The sequence below is a fragment of the Canis lupus genome, chromosome 7 (assembly GCF_011100685.1).
Source record: "Canis lupus familiaris isolate Mischka breed German Shepherd chromosome 7, alternate assembly UU_Cfam_GSD_1.0, whole genome shotgun sequence".
Lineage (NCBI taxonomy): Eukaryota > Metazoa > Chordata > Mammalia > Carnivora > Canidae > Canis > Canis lupus.
In genome coordinates, this window is record NC_049228.1 from 18950421 (window position 1) to 18973624 (window position 23204).

The 23204-nt window shown below is 34.8% G+C and overlaps 1 protein-coding gene across 5 annotated transcripts in view; it reads left to right on the forward strand.

Moving 5' to 3' along the window:
• HMCN1 (hemicentin 1) overlaps positions 1-23204 on the forward strand; it is a 457926-nt gene that overhangs the window by 270779 nt on the left and 163943 nt on the right. For 4 of the 5 annotated variants that reach the window (XM_038542311.1, XM_038542313.1, XM_038542314.1 and 1 more), the window contains 6 exons: positions 3570-3848; positions 4350-4631; positions 5349-5457; positions 6412-6581; positions 7943-8097; positions 16915-17038. In XM_038542311.1, coding sequence (XP_038398239.1) covers positions 3570-3848; positions 4350-4631; positions 5349-5457; positions 6412-6581; positions 7943-8097; positions 16915-17038 — 1119 coding nt within the window. The remainder of the gene's footprint in view (positions 1-3569; positions 3849-4349; positions 4632-5348; positions 5458-6411; positions 6582-7942; positions 8098-16914; positions 17039-23204) is intronic. The other variant, XM_038542312.1, reaches the window with a different exon arrangement.

The following is a 23204-nucleotide window of genomic DNA, read 5'->3' on the forward strand; positions in this document are numbered from 1 at the left end:
TCCTGGAAAATGTCTTTCCATGCACGTAGATACTGTCAAATACCAGAATCAGTTCATGAACATATTATTTTAACTGACCATATTCATTGCTTGGAAGGCATTTATAGAATTTTCTTATAGTGTCTTGATAATTCACTCTTAGCATGCCAAACTGCAGATGAAACAATTCCAATTGAAATTTGGATGGAAGGTCCTCATTCTCAGAGATAACCGAACTTCAAATGTAGAAATTTCCTTTGTATATGTGTCAAAGTCTGACAAACATTGCTGAAACTGAAATTTGAGTTCGGAAAATATATCCACAGAAAATCCACTGGGAATGGAGATCTCAATTTTGTTTGACAGCATTAGAAATTTATAAAACAGCCTGACATTAATTGTGATTCAAACAGAATGACTACCATGGTGTAAGTTTTTCATTTAAGAGCTGTTTTGGTCTGGTAATTTTAGGTTGAACTCATGAAGAAACATTATCAAGTTTATAGCAAAGTAACTTCCAAATTCAACCAATGGTATGCTGTAATAGTGTTTGAGAACAATTCATTCAGAAAAACTCATCTCAACCCTGAACTAAAAAAATTAAACTAATAATTTTACCACCATTAAAGCATTAAATGCTCTATGGTAGGAAAAGTCTTTATATTCAGTTTCTATTTGTAGCAAAGATTCACAGAACTAATGATGTTTAAGTCCATAAGAGCAAATAAAAAATACCATGGACACTTCTCGTTCAATAACATATGAATATTACAGAGTGCTTGCTAATAAATAATGCAAGGAATATAGACTTTTAAAACCTTACATTTTAATAAGCTTTTTAAATTTGTCTAAGCCTTTTCTTCCCCACACATAGTTTTACCACCATCCCTTGTACTATCTTAGCAGATTCTACTTCAGGTTGTAGTGAATTCATGTTTTCTTTAACTTTTTTTGAAAATATTTTTTGACTGTAGTTGTTCCATGCAGACTATTCTTAGAGACTAATTCTTCAGTTTCTTCAAACTTGGCATTGACTCCTCAAACAAAAAGCAGTATCGGTAACATCTGTTAATTTGTTAGGGGCCAAGAATACTATTCAGAGAAGTTGCCTTAAAAAAAAGGTAACTATCAGTATTTCTCCCAGTATTCTTTACTCTTCAAGCAATTATTTTCATGGAACGGCTCATAATCTTAAACAAAAATTTAAAATTTCTCTGGACACATTTCTATGACTACTGACTGTAATCATCCCTGATTTTAATTAAATTACTGTTTGCAAATGGATTTTCTTGCTTGGAAAACATAGGAACCACTCAAACTTATTTTTATTATAGTCTCATTTGGACTTTTTATTTTTGTGGAGAAATTCTGAGTCCATTTTACATTTTCTAATTTTTCCAACTATTGTTTTGAATTGGAAGTAATGTGACGAGTGCTTAGTCTAGTAGTGTTGGGGTATATTGTAAACTTTCAGAACAGTTATAGAATTATTACAAAATAAACAATGCTTTGCCATTTAATGTATAACAAAATAATCCACATATTTAAAAATGTGACTTTTTAAAGTATTTTTTCTTTTCTTATTTTGACACAAAAAGTATACATTGATAATAAAAATAAAATAAAATATCATGATATGGTGATATGCATGGCAACTTGAAATGCTGTGAGTTATAATTGTGTCACTTAAATTTATGATGAGTTGAGCATCAGTGAGAAGCAAGGAGAACACATATTTGCTATTTTTTGCAACTACCTAACTCAGTTATTAGAGAGAGAAAGTAACCATAGATAATATGTAAACAAATGAGTGTGACTATCTCAATAAAACAATATAGACCCTGAAGTTTGAATTTCATATTAATTTTTACATGTCACAAAATATTAGTATTATTTTTTTCCAACCGTTTAAACATGTAAAAACTGTTCTTGCCTCAACATCTCCATAACTGGCCAATGAACCACAGTTGGCTTCCCTGAGTTATATATTAAACCACTTTATAAGAAAATTATTCCACCACCAAGTTTACTTCACAGTATAGTAGATCTTTCCTTAAATTATGTGTGCCAAAAAAAAATGTGTATGTGAATGTTTGTCACTGTAAGCTAGTTCTAAGAATAATTATCAGAAAATATTAAGGTACTTTATTCAGCACCCAGCTTTTATCTTCTAATATTCTTTTCCACTGAAAGGAGCCAGGGCTTTTTGGAGAAATGGTTAATTCTAGGGCTGGAGCAGGGAATATACAAGATGAGCCTGCAGCATGTAGAAGAGCCAGAAAGTAAGAAAGCATTAAAATAATAAAATGACATGGATATGTCAAAGGAACATAGGAACCAAATGAAATAGTTTCCAATGGTCAAAACTGGAACAATTTGAACAACAAATTAAATAATGTAATATTAGATTATAACCCAAAGTATAAAAATAAGTTTCCCTGAGTTCATACTGATATGAATAAATTGTTGAATAAGTGAATACTTTGGGGAGGAGAAACAAAATTACATAGAATAATTCCAAATAAATTATGTAGGTATTCTCTCAAGAAGTAAAATGTGACTCCTCACCCCATATGTCTGGGCTGATAAGAGTGATTCCTTTCTCAAAAAGGGGGAAAGGAGAGCAACTTTACAGTGGAGAAACTAGCAAAAGCTACTGCAACCAGATTATTGAGCTTAATATCATCAGTGATAAGTCATGCTGACAATTTGTACCTTTGATATGATCTGATGAGATGGTTATTTCACCTCTGTGATTGTCCTCCTAAAACAAATAACCCTAGTCCAGCCATAAGAAAAACATTCTATAATAGATTCTCTCCTAAAACAAAAGTTTAAGAAAATAATGTTAAGGCACTCCTAATTCAAGTACATGCCATTTGACTTCTTTTAACTTGTAGCAATTGTAGCACAATCCTGGAATGACCACAGTCAAAAGATGTAGCAGGGATTGAACCACTTGAGTTGTTTTTCCAACAGCAGAGTGTTCATGTGGTGTGAGAGGCTAGGAATGTGGTTGCTGAATTATGGAAGATACACATGTAGCCAATTAGATGAGTAAAGTTGAGTGAATGAACTCTTGGCAGCTAAAACAAACAAACAAAAACTCAAAACCCAAGACCAACAACAAGGAAACAAAAACCTGTAAGAAGCAAAAGTTAAAGATTCCACAGCTATTTCCAGTAGCTGGTTCTGAAGGCACTTAGACAGTATTTTGCAGGGAGAGGGCATATCATCTACCACATCTGACATTTTTGTTCCCTTGGCCTGATTTCAAATGTATTCTATCAACTTTAAGTGGGGTTTTATTTTGTTTTGCTTTGTTTGTTAAACATAACTCTCTTAGTTACTGTAATATGATCTATTGGACTTAAATGAACCCCTGAAACTAAAACTGTGACTTTGTTTTTACTGAAATCTGACACCCAAGGGGAAGGTGATAAAGACTGAAAAGACAGGCAACTTATTATCAGTAGATAAATCATAGACTTCCTAATGGTCTTTAATTCATTAAGTGTCTACAGAATTTAAGAGTTTGATGCAGATACTAAAGCTTAGAAGACTTGTTTCTGTTCTGAAATCCTTTATAGTTCCACCTAGTATTAAAGGAGGGAATGTCACCACAGAGATATCAGCATTGATCAACAGCATAATTAAACTGGAATGTGAAACACGAGGACTGCCAATGCCTGCTGTTACTTGGTATAAGGATGGCCAACCAGTCATATCCAGCTCACAAGCACTTTATGTTGATAAAGGACAATTTCTTCATATCCCTCGAGCACAGGTCTCTGATTCAGCAACATATTCATGTCGTGTAACCAATGTTGCTGGAACTGCTGAAAAGTCATTCCAAGTGGATGTCTATGGTAAGGCAAAAATATGTGCTTTAATCATATACCTTTCTATGTTTTTAAATATGCCAACATCTAATTCATTTACTGACATAGCCCTGGAGGTTTGATCATTTTCAAAATGCATGGATATGAAGTGGAAGAGTTGTGCCATGATTTAGAAAAAATATAGAAAAAATATTTTTAAAGCTACAGTTAGCAACAAGTGGTCCATTTATTTGCCCAACCATTTCCCCATGGCACATGAGACATCTAGACCATTTGGTTTTGATGGAGAAGGTAAAGTAGCTGTTAGGACTAAATAAGTATTTACCATTTGTAAACCAGACACAGTACAAAGCATCCCACAATATTTAGGATAGTTGCATGTCAGCTAGTCCAAGAAATTCTTCCCTTAATGCTTAGAAGGAGTCAGACATATAAGTAGTTTCTATGGTCAAACTACATGAAAAAAAAAATCCCTTTTATTTCATTAGGATTTCAAAGATGCCTGAACTATTACTTTTTTCTACCTAGTTCCTCCAATGATTGAAGGTGACTTGGGCGCACCTCTGAATAAGCAAGTTGTTATTGCTCATTCGCTGACACTAGAGTGTAAAGCTACTGGCAACCCTCCTCCAGTTCTGACCTGGTTGAAAGATGGCATACCTGTGAAAGCCAGTGACAACATCCGTACAGAAGGTGGTGGGAAGAAATTAGAAATCATGAGTGCCCTAGAAGCTGATCGGGGACAGTATGTATGTGTGGCTACCAGTGTGGCAGGAGAAAAGGAAATCAAATACGAAGTTGATGTCTTAGGTAAATAAAGATGCCACAATCTGGATTCCAGGTTCATAGCAAAACCTGACCATTTTATTAAATGCTTTTTTGGTTGTAGAACAATAAACCAATCTTAGAGAAGATTCAGTTGTCTGTTCAACTCTGGACTGCACATTACTAACTGGTGGATTTATTACTAGAATCCCAAGATCTAAGAGCTTACATAAATCTTCCACTGATTCTGATAGATAGACTTTGTATTTCTAAGTACATTGATGCATTTTATATCTATGACAAGTCTGATTGCAGTGAGTGATTACATGGTCCTCTGTCATGAGAACAATGATGGACAACAGGAAACTTAGTCTCTGGGCCTTGGGAAGTAATCTTGCAATGTCTTTAGTCTCTATTTCACTATAAATTGAAGACTTTTTGAGCAGAGGTCCAATTTTTGAGGTTCCCTTCTATTTTTTATTATGAAAATAAGCAACATAAAATATGAGCCAACTTTATATTCAGATGGCCTCAGCAGCACCAAAGTGCTAGATTGACAAAAATCCACAGCATGTCAAATACATTCTTTGATTCTAGCAAGTATGTATGATAAAATATATTTTACATTTCAAATCCCCTTCATATATCAAATTCTTATGATACTTGTCAGCCTTCTAAACTGCAATTTAGTATTACTTAAAATGGTGGTGTATTTTTCCTGGTGTACATTTCTTGGTATGTTACATCTCTGTTGTTTTCTAGTGCCACCAGCTATAGAAGGAGGAGATGAAACATCTTACTTCATTGTGATGGTTAATAACTTACTGGAGCTAGATTGTCAAGTGACAGGCTCTCCCACACCAACTATCATGTAAGGGTTTTGGTATGTCTTCTAAATACCTCCCGTTTCTTTGAGTGTTTTGGAACTATCTTGAAAAAGGTTCTATGTCATTAAAACGTGGCCATATAAAATAATTTTGTTTATGTTCCTCTTTTAAAAGACATACTCGATATACAAGGCAACTTTTGCTTAATAATCACACAGCCCCTGAACCTGTTCAATTAAAGGAATTCCACTTATGCCTAGAAATTACGTTTTCAGTTCATAGAGCTAGATTTGTTAAACAGTACCTGTCAGATCTTCTTGAGGCACTGAAATGTTTAATGAATGACTAAATAAAAAGGAGTGTACTGAACACATTAGGGAAATGGAGAAAGTTACCATGCATATAAGTTCACCAATTCTTTTTTTTTCATTCCTTTATTCACAAAGCATTTCATGAATACTTACCTTTCATTTCCAAGGTAGAGGATATGCAAAGGAACAGTCAACTAAGAGAATAAAACATGTTCACATATGATTATGAAGTAAAATGGGAAGTGATAACTCCTGATAAATGAAAAAATATAAGGCTATATGATTTGAAGATTTTATTTTACAGATGCTTTAGGACTATGTTCACTTTGCTGGTTAATATTACTTAAACATTTGAAGTGAATACTATTTAGGGGCTTTCACTTCTGTTTCCTCAGCATTAATACAAGAATGAGGAAAACACATAGCTACTGGGGTTCCAACAATATGCCAACTTTTGTGTTGGGCCAGTTTTACTTTTTTCTTTTCTTAATTATAGTTCATTTTACAGTGTGGACCAACAGGGAATTAGGCAAATATACAATTAAGAATTTACATATCTATGTATGTATAGAAACATTTAATATATAGATAAATCTAGTTCTTCCAAGATATACACACACACGTATCTTCTAGGAATTAAGTTATTTAAAATACATCTCCAGATTTCTTTTTACCTTGTTTCTGTAGGTGGCTAAAGGATGGCCAGCTAATTGATGAAAGGGATGGATTCAAGGTTTTGCTAAATGGACGCAAATTGGTTATTGCCCAGGCTCAAGTTTCAGATACAGGCCTTTATCGTTGTGTGGCGACAAACATTGCTGGTGACCGCAAGAAGGAATTTGAAGTTACTGTTCATGGTATGCTGCAGAAGGGACAAGAGTATTACATTTAAAATTAACGTATGCATTGGGTCATTATTTAATTCAAATTAGCTCATGAATCTGGATAAACCTTGAGTTGTGGAAAGCAATATAAAGGCTGTGAATTTGAGTTTTAAAATCGCACATTAATCTTAAGGCACTTTACTAACACAGAGCCTTAACAAAGAAGCCTGTGTGAAGTAATATAAACAATTCAAATATTAGAAAGTGTATTCTACATAGAATGCCAGGGTCTGAGGAGTGAGACCAAATAAGATAGAATAGGCAGGGAGCAAATTCCAAGGAAAGGGGTCGTGTAGGCTCTCTAGGATTCAGCCAAAGCAGGAGGGAGTGTGAATAAAGTCATTTCCAGAAATGGAGGCTAAGGATGTTATGCAGGATCCAGGGCCCATTGGGACATTCAAAGAACTAGCCCAGAAGAATCAGAACCATTAGTGTAATGATAGAGACAACACTCTGCCAGGGTATTATGTGTCTCACTTGCCTGCAGACCTTGGGAATGGAGGGACTGCAGTGAGAAGCTGGGAGCCATTTAGAAGCCCCAGCAGAGGTTTCTATGAACATCAACATTTTCCCCTCTGTCCATGCAGAATTTTTTCCTGCTTTTTTAGTCCTGTGATGAAATATAGCTAACCCTCTCTCTCAGTCTCAATTCCAATTCCTAAGGGAGGGAATCTGGCAGGCCCAGTTTAGATCAAGTTACCACTCTGTATTCATTCAGCCCTGCTGGAGTCAGAGTCATACAGTATAAATATAGGTAGAGGAAACCCACTCTGATTTAATGAAGTAGTTCTAGAGAAAAGGAGGATCATAACAGATTAAAAAAAAAACACACACACCAAAAGGTATAAGCCAAGCATACATGTTGCTATAAATACATCTTGTTGTTCTTTTTTTTTTTAAAAGATTTTATTTATTTTTTCATGAGAGACAGAGAGAGAGAGGCAGAGACACAGGCAGAGGGAGAAGCAGGCTCCATGCAGGGAGCCCGATTGGGACTCGATCCCGGGACTCCAGATCATGCCCTGGGCCAAAGGCAGGCGCTAAACCACTGAGCCACCCAGAGATCCCCACATCTTGTTCTTCAAAGAATTTGAGATCCATACTTAGGAAATAAGTCATCTAAAATTGTTGAAAACTAAATTAAATGCATGGGATAAAGTTATTTCATTATTTCTTAAAATAGGAATTTTCCCTTTGCTAAATGTTAAAGTTTCAGGTTCTTACATCCAGATTTTTAAGTATTTGATCTCACTGATTATGATTTGTGTTCTCTCCCACTCTCACTCTGTCTTACCATCCCTTACTGCTTTCCTTCCTTCATTTCTTAACTCTAGTTCCTCCAACAATCAAATCCTCAGGCCCTTCTGAGAGAGCCATAGTGAAATATAAGCCTATCACCTTGCAGTGCATTGCCAATGGTATTCCAAATCCATCTATTACATGGTTAAAAGATGGCCAACCTGTGAACACTGCCCAGGGAAACCTTAAAGTAAGTATAAATATTACCATGCCCCAAATGTGTAATCTATAAAGATCTTCCCAGAGCTATCAATTCTTCTTTCCTAATTGTAGATTTTCCTGTTGGACACATTTTACAGAAAGTTATTAAAACAGTTTGTGTTTCCCTTACAGTTTTTTTAGAATTTAATTTAATATTTTGATTTGAAGAATAGAATTAATTAAATACTAATAATATTAACAATGATAATGATTTTAACGTATTGGTTGGTATTTTTATTACTTTGATTAATGCCTATTTTAACTATTGAAAGCCTCAGAAAACTGACCTTAATGAAATGGAGATAAGTAATCTACCTGATAAAGAGTTCAAATAATGGTCATAAAAATGCTAACTGAATTCAGGAGAAAAAGGGGTGAACACAGAAATGCAACAAAAGATAGAAAATATAAGAAAGTACCAAACAGAAGTCACAGAGCTGAAGAATACAATAAATAAACTGAAAGAATACACTAGGGGGTTCAACAGCTGATTAGATGAAGCAGAAGGTTAGACCAGTGACCTGGAAGACAGAGCAGTGGAACTCACCCAAAGAGAGCAGCAAAAAGAAAAAAGAATTCTGGAAAAAAAAAAAAAAGCTTCAGGAACCTATGGGGCAGCATCAAGTAGAATAACATTCACATTATATGGATTCCAGAAGGGGAAGAGAAACAGAAAGGGGCAGAAAACACATTTCAAGAAATAATGGCTGAAAACCTCCCTAAACTGGGGAAGGAAACACACCAGGTCCAAGAAACAGAGAGGATTCAAAATAAGATGAACCCAAAGAGATCACAGGAAGAGACGTTATCATTAAAATGTAAAAAGTTAAAGATAAGAATATCTTAAAAGCAGCAAGAGAAAAGCCATTTACTAGGTGCAAGGGAACCCCGCTCTCATAAGACTGTCAGCTGATTTTTCAGCAGAAACCTTGCAAGCCGGAAGAGTGACATGATATATTTTAAGAGCTGAAAGAAAAAGAAAACAACAAAACTCCCAACCACGAATACACTACCTGGCAAGATTATTGTTCAGAATTGAAGAAGAATAAAGAGATTTTTAGATAAACAAGAGGTAATAGAATTTATCATCACGAAACTGGCCCTACAAAAAATGTTAAAGGGACTTCTTTAAGGTGGAAAAAAAGGCACTAACTAGTAATAAGAAAACATATGTAAGTAAAATTGTCACTAATAAAAGTAAATCTCTAATAAAGGTAAATAAATATGTAGTAAAGGTAGTGGGTTAATTACTTATAAAGCCAGCATGAAGACAAAAATCAAAAGTAGTAAAATTAGCTATAACCACAATAAATAGTTAAGGGACACACAAAGTAAAAGAATGTAAAATGTGACATCAAAAATATAAAACATTGTGGGGAGTAAAAATGTAGAGGTTTGGAATGCATTCAAACTTAAGTTGCTATCAATTTAAAATAGACTGTCATTATAGACTGTTTTATGTGTGTGTGCATATGTACATAAATGTGTGTGTGTGTGTGTATATATATTTTTTTTTCTTGATATACATATAGTAGATACACAGAAGATAATGAGAAAGTAATCTAAATATAACACTAAAGAAAGTCATCAAACCATTAGGGAAGAAAGCAAGACAAGAGGAAAGGAATAGAGAGAAACTACAAAAACAGTCAGAAAACATTTAACAGTTTGGCAATAAGCATACACTTATCCAAAATTTATTAGGGATGGGGGGCACATTGCTTTCATATTTTTAAAAAATTAATCTTTCTGTTGTAGTTGATATACAATGTTACTTTAGTTTCAGGTATACAACTATGTCATGATTATAGTGATTCAAAACCTCTGTGCATTATGCTACCCTCATCACAAGTGTAGCTATCATCTGTCACCATATAATGCTATTACAATACCATTGATTATATTGCCTATTCAATAATTACTTTAGATAATTGGACCAAATTCTCTAATCGAAAATGTACAGTAGCTAAATGAATAAAGCAAGCAAAACAAGATTCATCTGTATGCTGCCTATAAGAGACTCAATTCAGATGTAAGGACACATAGACACTGAAAGTGAAGGGGTGGTAAAATATATTCCATGAAAATGGAAACAATAAGAAAGCTGGTGAAGTTATACTTGTATCAGACAAAATAGATTTTGAAACAAAGGCTATAATAAAAGATCAAGAAGGACATTATATAATGATAAAAGCCATTGCATAATGATACAGGAAGAATATATAACATTTATAAATATATATGCACCCCACATAGAAGCACAAAAAATATACAAAGGAAGTATTAAAGGACCTACAGAGATTAACAGCAATACAATAATAGAGAGGGACTTCAATATCCCACTTACATCAATGAATTGATCACCCAGACAGAAAGTCAATAAAGAAATATCAGTATTAAACAACATGTTAGATCAGATCTACTTAATAAATATGGCAGAATATTCTATCCCAAAGCAGCAGAATACACATTCTTCTTATATGCATGTGAAACATTCTCCAGGATAGATCACATGTTAGGCCACAAAACAAGTGTCGATAAATTTAAGAAGATTAAAATCATATCAAGAATATTTTCTGACCACTATCCTGTGAAACTAGAAAAGTAATTACAAGAATAATACTGAAAAAATAACAAATATATGAATATTAATTAAACATGTTAATGAACAATAAGTCCATCAACAAATAAATCAAAAGGGAAATAAAAAAGTAAAATAACTAAGAAAATTAAAATGGAAATACAACATACCAAAATCTATAGATTGCAGCAAAAGTCATTCTAAGAGGGAAGTGCATTGAGATATAGACTTAGCTCAAGAAACAAGAAAATTTTCTAATAAGAAATCTAACTTTTCACCTAAAGAAACTAGAAAAAGAACAAAGTCTAAATTTAGGAAAAGCAAGTAAATAATAAAGATCAAAGCAGAAATAAGTGAAATAGGGACTTTAAAAAAAAGGAAAGATTAATGTAACTGAAAGATGGTTCTTTGAAAAGACAAGCAAAACTGACAAAACTTAGCTAGCTAGACTCACCAAAAACAATACAGAAATGGATCAAATAAATAAAATCAGAAATAAATAGAGGTTACAACTGATACCACAGAAATACAAAAGATCATAAGAAGCTACTATAAACAGATATTTACCAACAAATTGGAGAACCTATAAGGAAAAAATAAATTCCTAGAAGCATACAATCTTCGAAGAATAAATCATGAATAGAAAAACTGAATAGACCAATTACTAGAGTAAATTAATAATCAAAAAAATTACCAACAAAAAAAAGTCTAGAACCAGATGGCTTCACTGGTAAATTCTAGCACACATTCAAAGAAGATTTAGGGACGCCTGAGTGGCTCAGCAGTTGAGTATCTGCCTTTGGCTCAGGGTGTGATCCTGGAGTCCCAGAATCAGGTCCCACATCAGGCTTCCTGCATGGAGCCTGCTTCTCTCTCTGCCTGAGTCTCTGCCTCTCTGTGTGTGTGTCTTCCAGGAATGAATAAATAAAATCTTAAAAAAAAGGAAGATTTAGCACCTATCCTCTAACTCTTCCAAAAACTCGAAGAAGAGGGAACATTTCCAAATTTATTTTTCAAGGCCAGCATTACCCAGATACTGAAACCAGACAAGGACATCACAAAAAACAAACCAACAACAACAGAATTTTGAGCCAATATCCCTGATGAACATAGATACAAAATCCTCAACAAAACATTAGCAAACCAAATTTACCAAAACATTAAAAAGATCATACACCATGATTAAGTGGAATTTACTCCAGGGATGTAAGGATGTTTCCATATTCACGAATCAACCAACGTAATACACCATATTAATGAAATGAAGGATAAAAATAAAAATAATATCATCTCAAGAGAAAATACATTTGACAAAAGTCAACATCCATTTATGGTAAAAATCCTCAACAAAGTGGGTATAGATGAAACATACCTCAACATAATTAAGGCCATATATCACAAGCTCACAGATAATCTCATATTCAGTGGTGAAAAGCTGAACACTTTTTCTCTAAGATCAAAAGCAAGACAAATATTCCCACTCTCACCACTTTTATGGAACATGGTATTGGAAGTCCTATTGAGAGCAATTAGGCAAGAAAAAGAAATGAAGGCATCCAAATTGAAAAGGAAAATGTAAAGCTGTCATTATTTGCAGACAATATGATTTTATATATTAAAATATCCTGGGACACAAGCTGGCTCAGTGGTTGAGCGTCTGCCTTTGACCCAGGACATGATCCTGGGTCCCAGAATCAAGTCCCACATTGGGCTTCCGGTGGGGAGCCTGCTTCTCCCTCTGCCTATGTCTCTGCCTCTCTCTGTGTGTCTCTCATGGATAAATAAATAAAATCTTTTTTAAAAGTCCTATAGACTTCATGAAAAATTGTAGAACTAATAAATGAAGTCAGTAAAGTTGCAGGGTACAAAACCAATATACAAAAATTGGTTGCATTTCTATACACTAACAAACTATCAGAAAGAGAAAAAAATCTCCCCCACCCCCAAAAAGAAAACAATCCCATTTAAAATTGCATTAAAGAAATTTAGCCAAGGAGGTGGAAGTAAGTGAAAGTCTTGGGCACTTTCTAGTATTATCTAGTATTATCTAGTATTTTCTAATATGACAGTGATGAAAAAAATTGAAGGAGACACAAATAAATGGAAAGGTATCCCATGCCCATGAATTGGAAGAATTAATCTTGCTATATGTTCCTATTACCCAAAGCAGTCTATAGGTTCAATGCAATTCCTATCAAAATTTGAATGGTATTTTCCACAGAAATAGAACAAACAATCCTAAAATTTGTGTGGAACCGCAAAAGACCCCAAGTAGCCAAAGCAGTTTTGAGAAGGAAAAATCTGGAGGCATCATACTGTTTTCATACTGTACTACTAAGCTGCAGTAATCAAAAACAGTTTGGTATTGGCATAAAAACAGATCAATGGAATGGAATAGAGAGCCCAGAAATAAACCTAAACACATATGGTTAATTAATTTTTAAAATATTTTATTTATTTATTCATGAGAGACACACACACACACAGAGGCAGAGACATAGGCAGAGGGAGAAGCAGGCTCCGTGCAGGGAGCCCGACGTGAGACTCGATCCTGAGACTCCAGGACCACGCCCTGGGCCAAAGACAGGCGCTAAACTGCTGAGCCACCCAGGGATCCCTGGTTAACTAATTTATGACAAAGAAGGCAAGAATATACAACGGAGAAAGGATGCTCTCTTAAATGACGTTGGAAATATTGGACAGTCACATGCAAAATAATAAACCAGAACACTATTTTTTTAAGAATTTATTTATTTATTTATTTATTTATTTATTTATTTATTTATTCATGAGCGACATAAGGAGAGAGGCAGAGACATAGGAAGAGGGAGAAGCAAGTTCCATGCAGAGAGCCCATGCAAGGCTCAATCCTGGGACTCCAGGATCATGCCCTGAGCCAAAGGCAGACCCTCAACCACTGAGCCACCCAGGTGTCCCAACCAGAACACTGTCTTAAACCATATGCAGAAATCAGCTCAAAATAGATTAAAGACTTGAATATAGAACCTGAAACTACAAACTCCTTAGAAGAAAACATAGTAAGCTTTCTGATAACATTGGCATTGATTTTTTTAGATCTGACTCCCAAATCAAAGGCAACAAAGACAAAAATAAGTGGGACTAAATCAGTCCAAAAAGTTTCTACATGGGAAGGGAAACAACCAATAAAATAAAAAGGCAACCTATTAAATGAGGGAAAAAATTGTAAATCATATATCATATGAGGGGTTAATATCCAAAGTATATAAAGAGCTCAACTCAATAGCAAGAAACAAGCAATCTGATTTTTTAAATAGGCACAAGATATAACTAGACATTTTTCAAAGACATATAGATGTTCAATAGGCACATGGAAAAATATTTAATATTTAAATATCAATAACTATTAGCAAAATGCATATCAAAATCACAAGGTATCACGTCACACCTGTTTGAAGTCTATTATCAAAAAGATATGAAATAACAAGTGTTGATGAGGATGTGGAGAAAAGAGAACACTTGTGTTCTGTTGGTGGGAATATACACTAGTGCAACCACTATGGAAAACAGTATGGAGATTCCTCAAAAAATAAAAATCAGAGGCACCGTATGATTTAGCAATTCCATTTCGGGGTATTTATGCAAAGGACTTGAAAACACTAACTCGAAAAGATCTGTGCACAAACATGTTCATTGCAGCATTATTTATAATGGTCAGATATTGAAACAACAAAACTGTTCATCAGTAGATGAATGAATAAAGAAGATGTGATATACACACAAAGTGGAATACTACTAAATCATAAAAAAGAGAATGAAGTCTTGCCCTTTGTAACATTAGGCCAATTGAAATAAGTCATACAGATAAATGCAATGTGATTTCACTTCTATATAGAATCTAAAAAACAAAAGAAACAAAACTCATAGATACACATGGAACAGATTGGTGGTTGCCAGAGGGGAAAGGGGTTGACAGCTGGGCAAAATAGGTGAAGATGGTCAAGAGGTATTAACTCCCAGATATTAAATAAATAAATCATGGGGATGTAATTACAGTGTAGTGGCTTTATTCAATAACATTGTATTGCACAGTTCAAAGTTAACAAGAGAGTAAATCTTAAAGGTTCTCATCACGAGGAAAAGAATTTGTAACTTTATATGATAACTAGACTTGTGATGATCACTTTGCAGAGTGTACAAATATTGAATTATGTTGTACACTTGAAACTAATATATGCCAATTTTACCACCAAAAATAAATTGAAAAAGATAAAGTGTAGATGTGTGGAAATCAATTAGGATTATTCATCTAGGAGAGAAAGAATATTGAAATTTGAACTTGCATTCTGGCCATGAGGATGAGAATATATGGGCATATTTGAGAATTATTGTTTCAGTCATTAGGACTCAATGATAAATTAGATATGAAATTTGAGGGAGCGGGATATCACAAGCAAAACTTGGGGAATCTAACTTACACAAATGCATATAATATGACGCCATCCAGTGAGATGGGAGACTTTGCAGGACAACCCATTGAGGGGAAAATACTGGATTTAATACTGGATTTAGACTTTTGGAGGTTAAGTTGGCTTTGAAATTAAGTAAAGATTGGGTAGACCATGGAATATATGCTCCTGGAGCTCAAAGGGGAGCTCTGGCTAGAGATACTGACACATAGATGATATTTGAAACCATATACATAAATGAGTTAATCTAAGGGGAGAGTAAAGAGTAGGAAAAAATAGAAGAGAGAACTGTCCTAGTTCAGAGTCTTAAAAAATTATGGCATTTAAAGTACACGTGCAGCAGTCTAGAAGTGAATATTAATGTACGAATGTGCTACTTAATGAGTTTAGTACAATGTGGCTGGAGAATAGGTCAAGTGGGAGTTTATTTGGGAGTATATGGAGAGTAGATCATTTGGGGTCAGAATGTGGTAAGCCTGGAGGGCTATGCTAAGTTCAGGTTTCATTCTGGGCAAAGTGGGAAGCTGTGAGTGAGCTTTGAAGGGGAACTGGTAAAAGGATCAAATTTGCATTTTAGACAAATTATTCTGGCAGTAGTATATAAGATAGATTAATAGTTTGGGAGGTTGGAGACACTGGAATATAAATTAAGAAACTATTATAATCCCACAGTGGTTGTGAGAATGGAAAGTAGAGGATCTGAAAAACCTAGAGTAGTATAATTAATAGGAGAGTCAGAATGGGCTCTGAAATCAAGATGACTTGGAGAAGAGTAGTGCCATTAAACAAGATTGGAAACATGCAATGAAAAGTAGGCCTGGAGATACAAGGAAACAGTTATAAGCTTTGTTTTGGATGTGTTAAATTTCATGTGCTAACTGGCCCAGCAGATAGCTGGAACAGCTAGTGTGGAGCTCGGGAGAGAAATTGAGGCCAGTGCTATAAATTTTGGAGTCTACACAGGATTCTTCACTGAAGCCATGAATTTGGATGAAAACTATCAGGAAGCTGAGTTTTATGTTTATGGGACAGGAGGAAGCTGATTCTGTAATCTTCTAAGAAAGTCAGAGATTGGGAACTGAGGACATTTTTGTATCTTCAGCACCCAGAGAGTAGAGTGATTATGGAGTAGGTGGCCATAATGTCAAATGCTGTAGATGGTGAAAGAGAGTATGAGTTTACTACATAAGCTGCTGGATACCATGTTTAAAGGTTACAGGTAATCTCTGAGTAATTGGTTTCAAAGAATAACCACTGACTGCTAGGTCCAAAATGGTAGAGGCTAGTTGCAATAAGTTTAAGAGAGAAATGAGGACAGTCAGGAAGAAATTTATCTGCATTTCCATTACTCCTATTTATAATTTTTATTGTTTTCTGGCCCCTGTGATCATTTGATCAATGAAGATTGTTTTTTAAAACTATTTATGAAGTGTTATATAAATGTGACCATGTTTTTCTTTAAGTAGCTTAAATTTTCATCACATATCTCATAGGGCAGTGCTAAAGTCTCATTCAGTGATGTTTTATGACTGTACCAGCAGGTTGGCCTTAGGTTATTTTAAATTGTGTTTTCCAATGAATAAGAAAAGGTTTTCAGTCACATCAGTCTTTTTTTGCACAATGAAGTGATCTGGTTCTAATCTATCGAGATGATTAAGATACTGACATAAAAATATAATTATATAGTATAAATTTAAATGAGTTTCTCTATCTCAGCAATTATCTTCAAGTCCAGTGTAAAATACAAAATGCTGCTATGCTTTCTGGTCCCAATTAGATACAGTCTTCTGGTCGAGTTTTACAAATTGCTAAAGCCCTGATGGAAGATGCTGGAAGATACACATGTGTGGCGACCAATGCGGCGGGAGAAACACGGCAGCACCTTCAGCTACATGTGCATGGTAATGTCATTCCCATGTCTTAACAACAGAATATTTCTGTGGCTTTTTTTTTAACATGATGGCTCATTTTATTGAATTACAGTATAAAAGAAATAGGTATTTATTTTTGTCTGTTTGAAAAAAGTTTTTTCTTACATTATCATAATTATAATTGTTCATATTAAGATAGTTTGTCAAGATATCTGTTACGATATTCAGGTTGTCAAATAGAATGTGCTAGAGCTCATAAATAAATAAACATACCTCCCTGTGCTTTTAATGATTTGAATTCTGTTAACTAATAACTTTGTACAGATAACTTTTGTTGTAAAGATAGAGTTGCAGCATTGTTCCTTAACATTTTCTGTGATTTTTCTTTCTTGCTTGTAAGAGGGATTTTCTAAGTAGAAACTATCCTTGTCTCAGGATCTTCTCTCATGTGCTTTAATCAAAAGTCTGGGTGGCCATGGATATCTCATGAATATTCTAGCTTATAGTAAGCTGAAAAGACTATTTGACCTTGAATGTGAGACTTCAGATCTCTGGAGTCTCATCAGGAAGAGTCAAGAATTCTAAGCTTGGACTTTCCTAGTTCAGCCAAATATATTTGCAGAGAGCTATCCTAGATTTTTATACCTTATTGGTTTTTTCTAATCCTTGTGATTGCTTGTTAAATCCTTCATTCATTCATTCTTCATTGATTCATTCATTCATATACTCTACATTTACTGCACAATTTAACCTAGAAGGATGCCCAAGCATCTAGCTTGATTCCAGTTATATTGTCAGTAGGCAATCAATAAATATTAACAAATGAAAAAGTAAATAGTAAGTGAATGAAAAAAATTAAATTGGACATTAAATTTAGTCTACTTCTTTAAATATTTTTTATAATGATTTTAGTTATTTATTCATGAGAGACACAGAGAGAGAGAAGAGACACAGGCAGGGGGAGAAGCAGGCTCCATGCAGGGAGCCCGATGTGGGACTCAATCCCGGAACTCCAGGATCACGCCCTGAGCCAAAGGCAGATGCTTAACCGCTAAGCCATCCAGGCATCCCTATTTTATATTTAAATCAACTAGTTAAAAGATTCAGATCATCATGTCCTTAAATGTTTTTTTTATTTTTTTATTTTTTTTAAAGATGGTATTTATTTATTTGAGGGTGAGAAAGAGAACACAAGGAGGGGAGAGGCAGAGGCAGAGGGAGAGGGAAAAGGAAATTCCCCACGGGGCAGGAACCCGACTTGGGACTCTATCCCAGGACCCTGAGATCATGACCTGGGCCAAAGGAGATGTTTAACTGGCTGAGCCGCCCAGGCACCCCCCTAAATGTTTTTAATAAAACCATTTATTTCCCCCCTTTCCCCAAATGTGTACACCTAATTTAAGGATGTCATACACACAAAGCATATTCCTCAAGAGAACTTTTATTTTTTCATTTAGTAATTAACTTAAAGACCAGTATCTGATTATAACTATCTTGAAATTGCTTTGCCTGAAATTGACCCTGCTGTCTCTTATGTTGCCTTGAATTTACCTTGTTCTTTATAAGGCCTTCTTTCTCTCCCCAGTGCTCCTTGGCAGCTATCTCCAGCACATTTTGAGATCTTCACTTCCATCTAAGAGTGTGCTATGGAGGGGCTTCCTCTCCTTTCCCTGAGGCTCCTTCTCTCCTTGTACAGGCTATTTCTCTTCTCCCCTCCAATAATTTCAGTCTTTATCTAGTCTCCATTGTTGGCTAAAAGGAAACAGCTGAGTAGGAGAGCAGGCTATGCTGCAGTCATCACAGGCACCAGAGTCAGACCCATTGTGGTTGAAATCCTTTTTAACCACTATCTGTGTAACCATGAACAAACCATTTAATTTCTTTGAGTATCTGATTTGCAGAGTGCTTTTGAGGTTTTAAGATATTAGAAGCAAAACATTTCCCACTTTCAGGTGTTATCAAAAAAGGAAGAGTGTTTTTGTTCTCTAAACTGAATTAAAATATTAAATGAAGACTGTATACTGAAAACAGAGTATCTGTCTCTGGAGCTGGGAAGAACCAAACAAACTTCAGTATTTGGGGCTCCCAAATTTCAGTGTTCATAAAAATTATATCTATTACATATTAAAAATATAGCTTCCTGGGCACAGTTCCAGATCTGAAACAGCATCTCTGATGCAAGTGGTCTGTATGTCATTACTCAGAGAAACATTGGTCCAGACTCTAAAAACTGGCTTAGAAACTAATGTAGTCAAGAATGATTGAAAACCAGAGTTCATAAAAGAAATCAAGGATCTCATCAAATACAAAGCAACAACAGAAACAAAAAACAGAGTTGATACCTAAGAAAACATAAGCCTATGAACCCACTGTCTGAATATGGTAACAAAATATATGTTAGCAAGGATCACAATTAAGGTACACATGTACAAGAAAAATCATCAGAGAAAGAGGCAACAAGCTGGAAGACATCTGAGTTTATGTGAAAAGAAATAGAAGGTTAGTCATTGTAAGGATTTATTAAATGCTACCAAATTGGATGGAGAATATAAAACAGTCTCCTTGATACAAATCACAAATGGAACAAAGACAATATACATTATAGTATCTGAAAATGTTTTCTTTATTATGACATTGACTTGTCCAGATAATAGTTCATCAGTCTGAAAGGAGAAGAAATGATAAAGTGAACTTCTAATACTGAGTATGATCAACCTGAAGGGAAGTGGTTGGCTACTATACAAGAATCTGGACAGAAAGCTGACTTATCATCTTGGCCCTCCTGACAAGCAGTGTGTCACATTGGATGCAAATGGCTCCCAACTAGCTTCTGTCCCCTTCAATACTTGTATTAATAATTTTAGTGAGAATTGGAGATGTTAACAAAAAATACAGGAATGTCTAAGTATTAGTTGATCATAGATTTCAAAAAGAATTCAGAAGTTAAAATGGCAAGTTAAGGGATCCCTGGGTGGCGCAGCGGTTTGGCGCCTGCCTTTGGCCCAGGGCGCGATCCCGGAGACCCGGGATCGAATCCCACCTCGGGCTCCCGGTGCATGGAGCCTGCTTCTCCCTCTGCCTGTGTCTCTGCCTCTCTCTCTCTGTGACTATCATAAATAAATAAAAATTTAAAAAAAAAAAGGCAAGTTAATCTGATGTGAAAAACTACATAAGAGTAGGGTTGGAGAAGAGTGGGTTAAAGACACCACACATTGAAATACTGGAGATGTCAATGGTTTTTTGTAATTACTATAGATACAATCATTCAATTTCATAATAAAGCTAATTAATCTTAGAAGTCAGTAATAGAAACTTACAGTACAAACAACGAGAAAGGAATTAGCCCTATTATATTTTTGCTCTCTGAATGCTTATGAAGTATTGTATCAAGTCCTGGTGCTATATTTTAAGAGGGACATTGAAAAATCTATAGAAAAGCAGCTATCATTTAATTTAGTTTCTTTATTAATTTATTTAACCAATCTTATAATTGCTTTCTATTTGAGTATTTGTTTTAATCCCAGTCTCTGTTGATGGGGTGACATATTATTTTTTTTGGGGGGGGGTGACATATTCAGCAAATGAGTATTTACCGTAATTGTTCTCCAAATATATTAAATCCTAAGAAGTTCAGCCTTATAATTGTTTAATATTTTCCTTTCTTATAATAAAGACTGTAGATGCTTCCATTCTTTTCAAGCATGGAAAAAAGTGTTTTCAAAAAGGTGAAGTAAGGGTGGTTTGGCTCCTGGAAGACATAGAAGACTAAGTCATGATCATGAGGAGAGGGACATTCTTGTGATCCCCTACATTTCTTAGGTGGAGTTCTGTCCATTAGAGAAGGCAGAGTCTCTCAGTAGGTGGTCCTTTTTGATCATCAAAGTTTCATAATTCTGAAAGTTCTAATTCTCTAGAACAAACTATGAAATTTTATCTAAACCTCAGATATTTGCCAAGTGAGACAGATGTTTCCACAAACAGATGATTACTTGGGGCCTAATGGCTCAAGCATTCATTACATCTGCACTTAATTATATCCCAGGAAAGATTAATCAAGGTGAAGCACCCAGAAGTGGCATATTGTGGTTAAAAGCATGGACTTTGAATTTGTGTCCCTATACTGCCAAGTAATATCATGAGGACAACAGGCATAGAGGTTAACTCTTTAAATATGTTTTCTCATCTATAAAATGGGAAGGATAATTATAACTACTATAATCAGAAGGTTGTAAGGATTGAATGAAAGACTATACATGCTTACAACTACAAGCTTAGCCTGGTGCCTGATTTCCTAGTTATCATCTGTGAATGGTAGCTTAACAACTGTTTTGGCCAAATGCATTGGCTTTTGGCCCTTCTCACAGCACCAACCTTTTAACAAATATATCTGAAGTTTTGGTGCCTTTACTGTTGGCCAGGAACCATCTTGGGTCTGTATTAGTTGTCTGATAAAAACATTAGTAGAGTGCCCCTTAGTTTAATTTTAATTATTTTAACGTATTCGCTTGGCTAACATCTCCCAACACCCACTTAAAAGGTTCTGTATTTTGCTTAATAGCTCACTTGTGACCTAAAGGAGACTTGGGAATATTGCAGGGAAATTTTTTTTTCTTTTTTCTTTTCTTTTCTTTTTTTTTTTTTAATGGATCACTTCAGTTCAGAACTCTAGTATTATCTTAGTATAAATAAATTTATTACTCACTATATCTTAATTTTGGTGGTTGGGTAGGATTAACTCACTTTTAAATCAGTTATATATTCAATCAGATTTAACCAGGATTTGAAAAAGTCAGTTCATACCTGTGAGTAATTAAATTCATAGGTAAAAAAAAATTCATAGGTAAAGTCTAGCCCATGATATGTTCAGAAGTAGGTATTGTGGTATTGGCATGGTAATCCACATGCAGCTTTTGGAAGAAGGACAACAGAGGAAAAAATCAACAAGTTGAATGGAATTCAACCTCTTGGAGTATGCAGACATTTATTATTAACATAAGATATTGTTACCTTACTAATGTTACTGTCTAAAACAGTGCTTACCTAAATTCAAAATTGCACGATGGGGATCCCTGGGTGGCGCAGCGGTTTGGCGCCTGCCTTTGGCCTAGGGCACGATCCTGGAGACCTAGGATCGAATCCCACATCGGGCTCCCGGTGCATGGAGCCTGCTTCTCCCTCTGCCTGTGTCTCTGCCTCTCTCTCTCTCTCTCTCTCTCTCTCTCTGTGTGACTATCATAAATAAATAAAAATTAAAAAAAAAAACAATCTTACAAAATTGCACGATGATTCTTTTAAATGCTAGAAGATATATATATCACATCTTCTTTATCCATTCATCTGTTATTGGACACTTAGATTTTTTCCATATCTTGGCTATTGTGAATAATGCTGTAGTGAACACTGGAGGGCATATATGTCTTTGAGATAAATGTCTTTGAGATGCTATTTCATTTCCTTTAATTATATACCCAGAAGTGGGATTGCTGGATCATACGATAATTCTATTTGTAATTTTTTGAGGAGCCTCCATACTGTTTTCCATAATGGCTCTACCAATTTACATTCCTACCAAGAATGTACAAAGGTTCCTTTTTTCCCGCATCCTCACCAACACTCATTTTCTCTTATGTTTCTTATAATAATCATTCTAACACGTGAGGTCATATTTCATTGTGGGTTTGATTTGTATTTCTGTGATGATGGGTTGTGTTGAGCACCTTTTCATGAACCTGTTGGTCACTTCTTAGTCTTTTTTTGGAAATATTTCTATTCATGTCCTTTACCCATTACTTGATTTGTTTTCTTACTATTGAGTTGTGTTAAGTCTCTTATGTATTTCAAATATTAATCCTTTTTCAGATATATGGTTTGCAAATTTTTTCTTCCATTTAGTGCATTGCCATTTTCATTGTCAATTGTTTTCTTTGCTGTACAGAAGTTTTTTAGTTTGCTGTAGTCCCACTTGTTTATTTTGCTTTTGTTGTGACTTTAGTGTCATATCCCAAAATATTATTGCTAAAAATAATGTTAAGTATCTTTCCCCTTATGTTTTCTTCTAGGAGTTTTTGTGGTCTCAAGTCTTACATTTAAGGCTTTAATCCATTTCATGTTAATTTTTGAGTACCACACTGTCTTGGTTACACTGATTTATTTTCATATATTAAGCCACCCATGCCCTCCTAGAACTAGACCCTCT